Source organism: Sinocyclocheilus grahami, unplaced genomic scaffold (genome assembly GCF_001515645.1).
Source record: "Sinocyclocheilus grahami isolate Dianchi unplaced genomic scaffold, SAMN03320097.WGS_v1.1 scaffold599.1, whole genome shotgun sequence".
Taxonomy (NCBI): Eukaryota; Metazoa; Chordata; class Actinopteri; order Cypriniformes; family Cyprinidae; genus Sinocyclocheilus; species Sinocyclocheilus grahami.
Window position 1 is genome coordinate 720,270 of NW_015505778.1, and position 12,887 is coordinate 733,156.

Consider the following 12,887-nt stretch of genomic DNA (forward strand, 5'->3'; position numbering starts at 1 on the left):
GCTCTTACATAAATGGATTATTAACAGAAATGTCATCAGATAAAAGAAAAAATCTTAAGGCAGCATGTCCATAAATTGCTGGTGAAGTATCAGTAAACCGTTAATAGTGCTTTTAATAAAGATAAACTGACAAAAGTCAGTGTAAAGTGCTTTTAGGTCAGTTTAAACAAACAGGTTTAAATAAAATTATCAAATTAAATAAATGTAAATTTAAAGCAAACTGAAGAGCCCCATTTCAGAGTGACTGGACTGCAGAAGAACAGCCATTACTGATAGTCACTGCCTCTTGTAACAACTCACAATAACTCATCTTTGTGCCAAGACACATGTCCGATAAATAAATAGGTGCGACTCATTCTATATCAGGCAAATATCTGTGTAGCAAACCTGTGCATATATCTAGTTCAAGTGGTCCATCGAGGTTCAGATTAAGGTTCATCATATTACTGATTGCATATTCAGCTTTAAGCACATATAATTCAGAACTTAACAGAATGAACCTTAATTTGAGCATGCAAAAATATTCAGACAAACTGTCGACCCTGCGTCTTCCTTTTAAAAGAAATGCCAGTTACAGTACATTGTCAACGACAAAATGCAAAGGGGTTTTTAAAGGGATAGTTTGCCCAAAAAAAATAAAATCCTGTCATAATTTACCTATCCTAGTGTTTTTCCAAACTTCCTTCCATGGAAGAAAAATGGAGATATTTCAAAAGACTATAAATGATGGCATACAGATGGAACGTATGGAATAGAGTGACTTTGAGAATCAAAAAAATCTCCTTTTATGTTCCATGGAAAAAAATCAATTGCAACGGCAAAATGATGGAACTGACATTTTTGGTGATTTTTACACACATCAAGCACAGCTCCTGACCAGCAGTCTATTATTACGTTGTCTACTATACTCTCTATATGATAAAGCAATACTGTCTCAACACGAACACGTGTTGTCTTCACGAAAGGATAAGAAAATACTAAACCACTAAAAATCCTGTTATATACTGTACTGTACATACTGCATACAGTAAGGTACTCAAATCAAAGAAATAGTCTCAGACTTTAATGTATATTATTACATTAAAACAGCTTCTTTGGTATCTAATGCAGCAATTATTTGTAGCAAACATATAAAATCTCTTTTCATCTCACTATAATACGCAATCAGCTCTTATTTTTTGTGCTGTTATACCACTTCCTTAGGGCCACCCCACTAGTGCTGCTAATCACACACAGCGCTCCTCCCAGACTCCACCATGTCGGTTTGTGGTTGAGGAATAGGAACTGCAGGATGAACGCCAGGACCACATCCATAGTCCTCATCAGTGCAACAGGTCCTGCTTTCTCAATCTGTAGGGCTTTGGTAAGGAACGTCTGGCCGGCTATACCGAGCAACCCGATGGCAATGAGCATCCACCTGTCCCAGCCGCAGGACGGAATGGTCCATTCATCCAAGATGAACAAAACGATGACACACTCGATGAGTCCGATAACTGCATAATACCACACAGAAAGGCAGTAATGAACACTTTTCCCTATTTTTCTCAGAATGACCATAGTGCAAGCCGCTCCGATCGCCCCCATGAAGGCAGCCACCGTGCCTTTGATGTGATTGGTGTAGTCTCCTTCGATCCCAGACAGCTTGCCACCAAAGAGGAAGGGAGGTCTGGCTATCAGTATGACGCCGGTGAGTGTAAACACTGTAAAAATGACGTCCAATATGGTGCACCTCTCCTTGAGGAAAATCCAAGCCAGCAAGGATGTGAAGACTGGATTACTGAACATTATAACTGTGGCATCCGCTAGGGGCATCTGCAGAACTGCATAATACAACAAGATCATCGCGTTGGAGCCCAGGAACCCTCTGAGGAACAGGTAGATTCGCATCTCTCTTGGTCCCAAAAAGCCAGTACTGACCAAATAAAAGGTTATAGGTTATTGCCACATTGTGGAGTCAAATTATTCAAATATTGAATCCAATTACAGGGTCAAGAGATTGATACTTTAGTAGATACTAAAGTAGTATTGATACTTTCTATATATACTTACTAAATTTATCAGATTTATACTTGTTTTATGGATTCTTCTAATGTATCAGATTCATACTTGTATTATAAAGTCTTTCTTGTAGGATATCAGATTCATACTTGTATTATAGAGTCTTGTATCATATCATATCAGATTCATATTTGTATTATAAGAGTCTTATGATATCAGATTCATAGTGTATTATACAGTCTTAAGATATCAGATTCATACTTGTATTATAAAGTCTTACTTGTATCATATTAGATATAGATTCTTGTAATATATCAGATTCATATCTGTATTATAGATTCTTACTTGTAATATATCAGATTCATACTTGTACATTCATACTTTAATTATATATTCTTAATTGTAGTTTATCAGATTCATACTTGTATTTTACATTCATACTTGAACTATAGATTCTTACTTGTAATATATCAGATTCATACTTGTAATACATCAGATTCGTACTTGTATTATACATTCAAACTTGTAATATATCAGATTCATACTTGCATTACACATTCATACTTGTATTTTACATTCTTGTAATATATATGATTCATACTTGCATTATACATTCATACTTGTTTTATGTATTCTTACTTGTAATATATCAGATTTGTATTTGTATTATACATTCATACTTGTATTATATATTCTTGTAATATATCAGATTCGTACTTGTATTATAGATTCTTACTTGAAATATATCCGATTTATACTTGTATTATACATCCATACTTGTATCATAACAGATTCATACTTGTTTCATAGATTTTTGAAATATATAAGAATTATACTTGTAATATATCATGGCTGGCATGACGAACAGCATCTGGAAGAAGCACCGAATCGCACTGATTTCGATGGCGTGCATCCCCTCAATTTTCTTCACAAGAAGAGCCGCAGCGGAGAAGAATACAGATGCTAACAAGGTGTACAGGAGGCCCAGCCCCGGACACGCTGGTTTCTTTTCTGTGGATGAATATAACAAAACAGCTTAACATCACACCTGTTAGTCAATTACAAATAAATCGTATGGTATGCTGATTAATTAATAGTTTTGACTGCATAAATACATTTTTGCTAAATGCAGACAATTCAAATACATTATCCTTGCGACCAAGGTTGAGGAAAATTCAGATTTGAAGAACTTGATCCAATTCCTATGTGTGAATTTAAATTTGGCCACTAACCACTGTAAGTAAAATTAGAATGACAGAAAGAAGAATTTACTACTGAATTGCAAAACTGGAGTTGGAATTTCTGTAAGTTCATTCAAACCTTTTTTTTTTTTTTTTTACTGACAGCAGAATTCACAACAATATTATTTGCATTTAGGTACTTCAAGCTTACATTGCTCCAATGGTGAGAAAATTCCTTATTACGAATTTACATCAAGTTCAAGAGATATATATGGTAAATGGACTTTTTATTCACTGGAGCACCATACGAAAGCACTTTAGCACCACAGTCTTTATACACAAACCGTTTGCACAAATGATGGAAATGAGACATGAGAAGTACACAGCATGATTTGGCTTTGTGGGGAGTGATCTGAATTTTGATCTTGATGTGGAATGACATGGAGGGAGCAAAACAGCATGAATCTCAACACACTGTTGGTGATTCTGTTTAACTTTGACACTGAAGTGATATGAAATGTGGCAGCAATGATTACACAACCAAACGCAACTTTACTACCTGTCGGTGAGCTGAGCTCATGTTCAATCAGGTTGTGTGGTTGCCAGCATTGGATAAATGCCAAATTGTATCAAATGTCCCTTGAGGACCTGGCCTCACACAAAGACCATGAGCCCTGGAACACAACACATACTCAACAATACAGGTTTGAGTTAAAACAAACAACTTCACCTGACTGTTTAGCGAGAACACTATGGAAAGGAAAAAGATACTGTTTCCTGGTGTGATTCACAAGTAGTAGTTCCCACAAAGCTAGTACTGTTCATAATGATAAGGATTTCTGGTTAACCTCTCCCTGTGAAAATATGTAATCTGCTATTTTCTTTGTGTAAGACGACAAGATGACAACCTAAAATTACAAAGGCACTTTAAGAAATACAATGTACACGATACTTGAATATGGTAATCATTTAGTACCATGGTGTACAATATATCAAAGTATCATGGTAATACAACTGGATATGATCACTGTAGCAAGCTTCTATAGTGTTTTGTAAGGATGCACTTGCCTGGTCATACAGTATGAAAAGCAGCCAAGTCTGATACAGTGTAAAGTGTTCTCCCTTCAAAAGTTACCATGGTAACCAGTTTCCAATAACAGAGAGTTACAGTTGGGTTCCGGAAGTAAAACTCCCATTCATTTCTCCATTGGGGAACCAATTTTGAACGATTTGAAGATTTCTTAAACTTCTGAAATCCAGACTACTGAAAAGTGGATGGGACATGTTGTACTTTATTGTACGACAGTACACACAACTGTGGTTAATTAGCCACCGCTGTCATCAAAAATACATAAATAAATTCCATAAGAACTGAACGGTAGAAATAATAACTGAATAAACTGTATTTTTGGGATAAGTAACCACAGTTTATTTTAACGAGGGAAACTATGGTTACTGTGGTGACTGTGTGTAAGGGGCTTGATACAATGTAACTGTTCTGTCAGCTTTTATAAAAAGAAGTTGCCATGGTAACTCTGTCATTTATTCCACAGACACTACAGTTCATATTTACTGTAAAATCACAATAAATTGATAAGCGATTACATTCAATCAGAAATATGTTGTGTTGGTAAAATCTGATTTACTTATGTTTCATTTTTGAGGGCTTATGGCTAATACCAAGTTACCACCGCTTTATAATAGTTGTATCAATAATTATAGTAACTGTTGTATTTAAAGGTGGAAACCATGGTAACTGTATGTAAGGGGTTTGATACAATGTAACTGTTCTCATTAGCTTTTAGGAAAACGTTACCATGGTAACTCAGCCTTTATTCTACATGTACTACAGTTAATTGATTCGCAGTAGTATTGATGCACTTTTAAAGAAGAAACTACGGTTACCACGGTATGTAACGGGTTTGATACAAGGTAACTGCTCTAGTCAGCTTTTACGGAATAAACTCTTAAAAGTTACCATGGATCATCCTGCCATCACTTACAAAACTTAACCATGGTTTTACTACAAATACATGGTAACCACAAATGAATCATGGTTTTGTAACCACAGTTAGCGTTTGTAGTAAAACTGCGGTTACACAAACGGTAATAATCAATACACCAAAACAAAACAAAACATGGTTACTACACTTTTACTATAATAAACCCCTAGTTACTACAGCTATTATTAAAACTGTCAAGTCATTGTAAATGAATATGGGGTTTCCTTGTTTAAGAAAAGTTTGAGAAAAGATCTAGATACATTTGATTATTTATGGCAGTTCGCTATACTACCAAGTTATCGTCGATTTATTATAGTAGTATCAAGTAATTACTTAAGTAATTATTTAAAATGCGTAAACCGCGGTTACTATGGTGAATGTAACGTTAACTGCTCTCGATAGATGTAACACTGAAAGTGTCCTAGAGGTCAAACACAAGTGTAGAAATAGATGGATCGGAGATCAAATTCTAGATCCATATGTCTTTAATAAATGCCATCGTGTAAGAGTTAAGCTCAGTTTACCTTTTTGAACTGTGTTTGCCCCCGCGTCCTCATCCTCCTCACCATCCTCATCCTCATCCTCATCGCGGTCAGGGTTGTTTCTCTTACAGCAAACCGGCACACAAACCCGGTACAACGCAGTGCCGTTGACCCGCGGGCCGTTTTCTGCATCCGCATCCGCGTGCACTGGCACTTCTGATCGACTTTGCAACTCAATTTCCTCCCCATCGTCAACTTTGTGACAAAGCACCCTGATGTCGTCCGCTCTGTAAGAGACAACAGCTACATCTGTGTCATTATTACTCACAGAGCCATTGCGCTGTCTAATATCACCCATGACAGAGGACAACGGCTGCTTGGCATACCTTGACCACACGGTTGCCTTCGGATAGAAATGGTACCGAGCAACAAGTTAAATAACGCACCTTGTTCAAAGAAAGAGGTGGTTGCGTTCCTCTGCCGCTAGAGGGAGACAAAATGCGTTTGAAGCGGTGTTGGACGACAATGCCGTTTCACAGCGTTTGATTGACGGAGAATCAGGGGCTTTGTCCAAATACCCACACTTGAGGTCTTTGCACTTGACCACTTGATTACTTAAATGACGTATTTTCTGTATTTGGCCGAAGTCTTAGTAGAGTTTACTAGCTACTAAAAAAACTTAAATTGTAATCATTCAAAAATGTGTACGTTTTCAATAATTCAATGTATTTAAAAAATACAGTTATTTATATTTTAATATAATATCATGCATATTATTTTACAAACAAATCTAAATGAACATATATAAAATATAGTTTTTGCTGAGATTTGGTGATGTGACAATTTTGCGTCGTGATTACGCAATGACGTCACAACGTCATTTAGCAACTTTTAGCAACAAATGGACCATCCTTTAGCAACTTTCTCTGAAAATTAGTTGGCAACACTGCGGAGAATCCAGAGAATAAAGATCACACACATGTACGTGTCTAACTTTCTTTAAACAGTAGTTTAAATATAATCTGTAAATGCACTGGTATGCAATACGGTCACGTATTGTCTTGAGTCGCCAAATAATATTTAGCTTAATGAAAACAAAGCGTTTAGGAACTGTCTTTGAACGTAAATGTAATGTTTTTGACAGGTTTCATGCATGAGATTCACACTTCAACGCAGTTCGTGCATCACGACAAAGCAGGCTCGTATTTTTTAAAGGTTTTATTGGTTCAGGTCTTTGCACTTGACCACTTGATTACTTAAATGACGTATTTTCTGTATTTGGCCGAAGTCTTAGTAGAGTTTACTAGCTACTAAAAAAACTTAAATTGTAATCATTCAAAAATGTGTACGTTTTCAATAATTCAATGTATTTAAAAAATACAGTTATTTATATTTTAATATAATATCATGCATATTATTTTACAAACAAATCTAAATGAACATATATAAAATATCGTTTTTGCTGAGATTTGGTGATGTGACAATTTTGCGTCGTGATTACGCAATGACGCCACAACGTCATTTAGCAACTTTTAGCAACAAATGGACCATCCTTTAGCAACTTTCTCTGAAAATTAGTTGGCAACACTGCGGAGAATCCAGAGAATAAAGATCACACACATGTACGTGTCTAACTTTCTTTAAACAGTAGTTTAAATATAATCTGTAAATGCACTGGTATGCAATACGGTCACGTATTGTCTTGAGTCGCCAAATAATATTTAGCTTAATGAAAACAAAGCGTTTAGGAACTGTCTTTGAACGTAAATGTAATGTTTTTGACAGGTTTCATGCATGAGATTCACACTTCAACGCAGTTCGTGCATCACGACAAAGCAGGCTCGTATTTTTTAAAGGTTTTATTGGTTCTAGCTAAAAAAAAACAAGTACCAGTGAACAACTAAACTTCCTTCCCACATTACCTCAATAATTGAGCTAAATCTACGTTTATTGCATTCTGATTATTGAAATTGTTGAGTCATATAACAAGCTTCAAATCTATCACACCCAATGTGGTTAAACAGGACGACTTTGTTTAAAAAAGTTAAAAATGGCTTTTTACATCACTGTAAAAAATGTAAACAGTTTATTTGGCAGATTAAGTCAACAGTTAACTGATTTGACCTTTTTTGTTTCCTTATTATACCTCTTTAGTGACTACATGGCAAAGAATGAGAATATGTTAACAATAGCTTTTGTTGAAAGGGACAAAAAAAACAGGAAAAATGAAAAGTGCCGAACAGATGGTGACAACAGAGAAAGACACAAAGGGCGTTTCTAGAGAGGCATTCATCCGGAATTATTATTTTTAGCGCTAGGCTAGATCAAGCATGTAGTTTAACAATAGGCTCATCTGTGTCAGGGAATGGTTCTCTGTGCTTTCAATCGGCACTCTAGCTGCTTAGGTTGATCATCAAGTGCTCGTAAATCTGCGTCTTCCCTTTAAAGCTGGACGCCAGCAGGAACTCTCGGTTGTCAATGGACATCAGCGAGAATGCTCTCGGCGCCTGGACGTTGAGCTCCTGGAAGTGCACCAACTGGCCCTTCTTGGTGTCCCACTGATAGACCTGGGTTAGCGAGTAGTCGCTGCCTAGGATGGCGTACTGCCAGTTGCCGATGGAGAGGGGCTGGAAGACCATGGATCCCCGCGAGGGCATTGTCTGTATCTCTGTGAACATAGAGCCATCCCACTTCATCACCTTGGAGTCACCAATGAAGCGCGTCAGACAGACAAACAGCTCCCCCTTCACCTTGAAGTGTTTGACGGCGTAGACGTCCTCCATCTCTGGAATGTCCGTCCTTATACAGCAGCTCAATAAACAAGAATTTAATAAACTTACGTTAGACACAATTGACTGTTTTTGCTCTATTTCGCCAATACAACAAATATAATTCCAATTTGCATCTCTGAGCAACATGACGCTGTTTTGTTCCTGAATGAATCAACCGTTTAAATGATTCGGTTCAGTCGCAATGACTCAGTTATTAACTTTAACTTGCTGCCACCTACTGGCGGTTTTAATTTCACATTTAAAATATCTTTTCATTTAAAAAAAAATAATCAAATATCAGTATTCAACATTTTGTTTAAAATATCAAAACAGTATTAATGCATTTGTAAATGCAGGTTAAAACATTCATGTCCTGCATTAAACAGTGTAAATGCATCTAAATGGCACTTCTAATGCAGCTTCTGTGTTTCCTCTGCATTGCAAAGCTGAATTTTGTCAATACTGATTTCATATGCTTGCTAACGGCCCGAATGACTTATAATATTAATTGACTGATTCAAGTTAAGAATCTGACTGAAAAAAATGATGCACACTTTTAGAAAAAAATGGCTTTATAATGGTAAAATGCCAAAAATCAATTTAAACTTACTGGAAAAGATTAATTTCTATCACTGCTGTGAACTGATCACCACACAGAATATTAAGAATATCAAACATGTTAGCAGTCAGCTGTCCACGGTAGTCCTTATCAACCTTATCCTTATCAGATATCAGCACAATAACACACTCAGAAAAATGTTGTCTAATTATCATTATCGATAAAATCCCAGAAAATATCGAGATATATTTTTTGTCAATATCGCACACCCGAAAAATTATTCGAGGTGTCCTTTTATCCACTTGAGCCCCTGTCCCTCAAAATGTCTGTGCACGTCCCTGTACGCAGTGCATTTCTAAGCATTTCAGCAGATATGTAGCATCAGCTCATTTCATAGCCAGAATCTGTTATACTCAGGACAGACTAGTGCACATTTACCTGCTGTAATGCAGTCAAAGGACTGAGGCACTAGGTCATTTATCTTCTTCCCTTGATAGGGTGGAGGCCCACTGCAGTATAACTGATCCACCGTTGCATTAGTGCTGTACATCCATTCCACAAGCCACTTCAACTTACAGTCACAACTGAACATGTTTCCTCTGAGATCCCTGCTCAGTGCATTTACAGATTATATTTAAATCACTGTTTCTTGTATATTATATAACAAGAAAGTTAGACATGAGCAGCAAAATACATACACTTTTGTTAAGGCATCCATTCCTTTGAAAATATCTTTGGGCAACGTCTCAAGACTATTGTAGGCAAGACTCCTAACAAACAAAAATAATTAACAAACACTTAACAATAAGGTTTTGTATTGTTAACATTAGTTAACTACATTAGTTAACAAACTAAGAAAGAACAATATTTGTACAGCATTTATAATTTTTTTTTTTAATTTAGATTAGAATTAGTATCTGTTAACATCATCAAAAATGTGCATATTAATATATATACAATTGTAATAATTAAATCAAATATTATAATAATATATTTGTATTTTATAGTTCAAAAAGGATATACTCACAGGTGAATGAGAGATTTCAAACCTCTGAAGGCATGGGGCGAAAGCGACTCAATTTTGTTGTTTTCGATAAATCTAAAACAGAGTGTTGCATTTATATTGAAACTGAGTTATCTAAAAAGACTGACCGTTTCAAACATAGAAAATCAAACTCACAGATATTCCAGATGTGGCAGGCCTTGGAAAGCACCTTCGTCGATGGAGTCGAAAGAATTGGCTGTAAACAATCTAAGAAGTCATGGGGGAAAAAACATAGTTCCAATGGTTTCAGAGTTTGTGACTCTAGGTTTTAAAGGTATAGTTCACCCAAAAATGAAAATTTGATGAAAATGTACTCACCCTCAGGTCATCCAAGCTGGAGATGAGTTTCTTCATTGGAACAGATTTGGAGAAATGCAGCACTGCATCACTTGCTCACCAATGGATCCTCTGCAGTGAATGGGTGCCGTCAGAATGAGAGTCCAAACAGCTGATAAAAACATCACAATAATCCGCACCACTCCAGTCCATCAGTTGCGTGTTTGTAAGAAACAAATTTGAATTGCATACGAGTCCTCTGTGCATATTGTGAAAAAGTCATCTTGTCCGAGTCAGGAGAGAAATATAAACAGATCAAACAATGTTTACAAGCGAAAACAGTCTAAACAAACAACAGTTCTAAACAAATATGACAGTGGATTTTGATGTGAGAGGATAACAGGGGATGGACTTTTTCACTGGAGGAAGCGTTATTATGGATTATGGTTTAAAGTTAAAACATCTTAATGATGGATTTGTTTCTTACAAACATGCAGCTTTTGGCTTCACAAGACATTAAGTGATGGACTGGAGTGGTGGGGATTATCGTGATGTTTTTATCAGCTGTTTGGACTCTCATTCTGACGGCACCCATTCACTGCAGAGGATCCATTGGTGAGCAAGTGATGTAATGCTACATTTCTCGCATTCTGTTCAGATTAAGAAACAAACTCATCTACATCTTGGATGGCATGAGGAGGGTGAGTAATTGTTCAGCAAACTTTCATTGTTGGGTAAACTATTCCTTTAAGCAATGTTTAATTTGTTAACACAAAAAAATACAACCACATTTGTGACCACAAATATGTTTCCCATCAGACGTTAAATCAACCCCGGACATCAGTATACGGCAATCAGTTTCATCCTGATGAGCACAAAATAACATCAGCATTCTAGTTCTCCCCGCATACCTTTCTGTTTTTAATTATATTGCTGAAAGACCCCTGTCACACATAGTTATTTCTAGCCTAGCATATACTCAGCCAGACTGGTATTTTCACATAATCTTCTTATAAATTCTTTCCATGTGTGCCGATGACAAGTTATTGCACAATCAGACCAAACACCGGGTGAAAAGATAAAAGACTGGTCATATTTAGCATAATACTGCCAGTCAGATTTGCATTTGCTATTGTGTGAGTTTACATTTGCATAGAAACGCATTATTAACTTACTGCCTTCAAGCTTTTCCGTTGCAGATTTCTAAGGTTTCGTGTTTTATAAACTGGGAGCAAGTCGGTGTGACATTATAAAACTGCAGAGATTTTCTTATTTGTTTATTAAGGGGACGGGGCCATGTCCCTCACAGAGCAGCTGCACTGCATAATATTCACACCCATTTAAAGGCTTTGAGAAATTAGACACACTGAAGAATGGCTGTTTTAAAGGGGGACGGGCTGTAATTGCTTAGAACAAACATTGGACCACTTAACATGGTGATCACCCCATCCCAATAAAGAAAAAAGCACACATAACACTGACAGAAACTCACAGAAGCTGAAGGGATGGCGTGTGGAGAAAGCCTCCCCCTGCAATCTCAGTGAACCCAGACTTCACAAATGATCTGTTAGGAAAAGAATCAGTGCAATTTAAACAGTGCACGCATACAACACATGCATATTCAGAGATGCATACATTCAGAGTTGTTATATTAATCCGTACTGTCCTGGAATATAATGTAAAGTGTAGCAGGACACTTACAGTGAGACGACATCGGGAGGGAAGCTGTGTGGCACAGATCTCACGTTTTCACACAAGGCGTTATCTTTGGTGCATGTGCATCCAGAGGGGCATCTGGGCTGTTTGCCTCTTCTGCTCTGGGCTAACAGAAGTAGTGTGGCAGCCCAGAGCAGAAAAGTGTATCCTCTTATGTTTGCATATCCCATTCTGTCCCGGTGTGTTCCTGAATGCCGCGCGCTGCTGTGGTGTGTTCGCCGGTGATGAGTGCTGCTCTGCTGCTCACCTCTCTTCAGTTGTGTCCGTGTGATGAATGTCTATGTCTCAGTGTGCCAGGCGCTCATCCAAACGATTCGTTCTGCTACAATGAAAGTATCCAGCGGGCTCAAAATGCCTTAGTTGCATGTAGATTGAGTTAATACAACCCGATTTCTTTTTAAATTGTGACGCTGTGAAAATGAAAGTGAAAAGAAAAAAATCTAATGTTTTCCTTGGCGACGCGGGGTAAAGCATCAATTTCTTCAGATCCTGGGAGAATCCCTCTTTTGCATCATGATGTACCAGCTGCCATCCAATGGTGTTATTACTGTGAATGCGCATGAACCATATCCATGAATAAGTGATAGTGAGAATATTCACGAGGCTCTGGAGTGATGCACCTGCGCCCCTCAAGCAATCAGAAAGAGATGGGAAAGAAATACTACGCTGTTATATTGTTATTCTTTTATAGCATTACTTTAAATAAAATGATTACCATAATTCAACTGCGTTATATTTATAATGTAGGCTAAATAGCATTTGTAAATAGGCTATATATTGTGCATTACAAAAGGAAAATATATTCTCTATTATTATTCATTAAATGTATTTTTATTATAGCTAGGCTATATAATAT

General features: G+C 36.9%; 2 protein-coding genes across 2 annotated transcripts; both read right to left on the bottom strand.

The window, feature by feature from the left end:
- On the bottom strand, positions 1-6,102 carry LOC107557359 (solute carrier family 35 member G1-like). The gene is made up of 3 exons (XM_016240750.1): positions 5,707-6,102; positions 2,835-3,009; positions 1-1,912 (listed from the first exon to the last, which is right to left on the bottom strand). Exons 1-3 carry the CDS (start codon positions 6,020-6,022, stop codon positions 1,165-1,167), a joined length of 1,239 nt encoding a protein of 412 aa, XP_016096236.1. The 5' UTR covers positions 6,023-6,102; the 3' UTR covers positions 1-1,164.
- A 1,507-nt stretch (positions 6,103-7,609) lies between these two features.
- Positions 7,610-12,527, bottom strand: LOC107557326 (leucine-rich glioma-inactivated protein 1-like). Its single transcript, XM_016240710.1, has 7 exons — positions 12,017-12,527; positions 11,808-11,879; positions 10,175-10,246; positions 10,022-10,093; positions 9,693-9,764; positions 9,408-9,602; positions 7,610-8,475 (listed from the first exon to the last, which is right to left on the bottom strand). The coding sequence occupies exons 1-7, from the start codon at positions 12,199-12,201 to the stop codon at positions 8,058-8,060; spliced, it is 1,086 nt and encodes a 361-aa protein (XP_016096196.1). The 5' UTR covers positions 12,202-12,527; the 3' UTR covers positions 7,610-8,057.
- Positions 12,528-12,887: the final 360 nt, after the last annotated feature.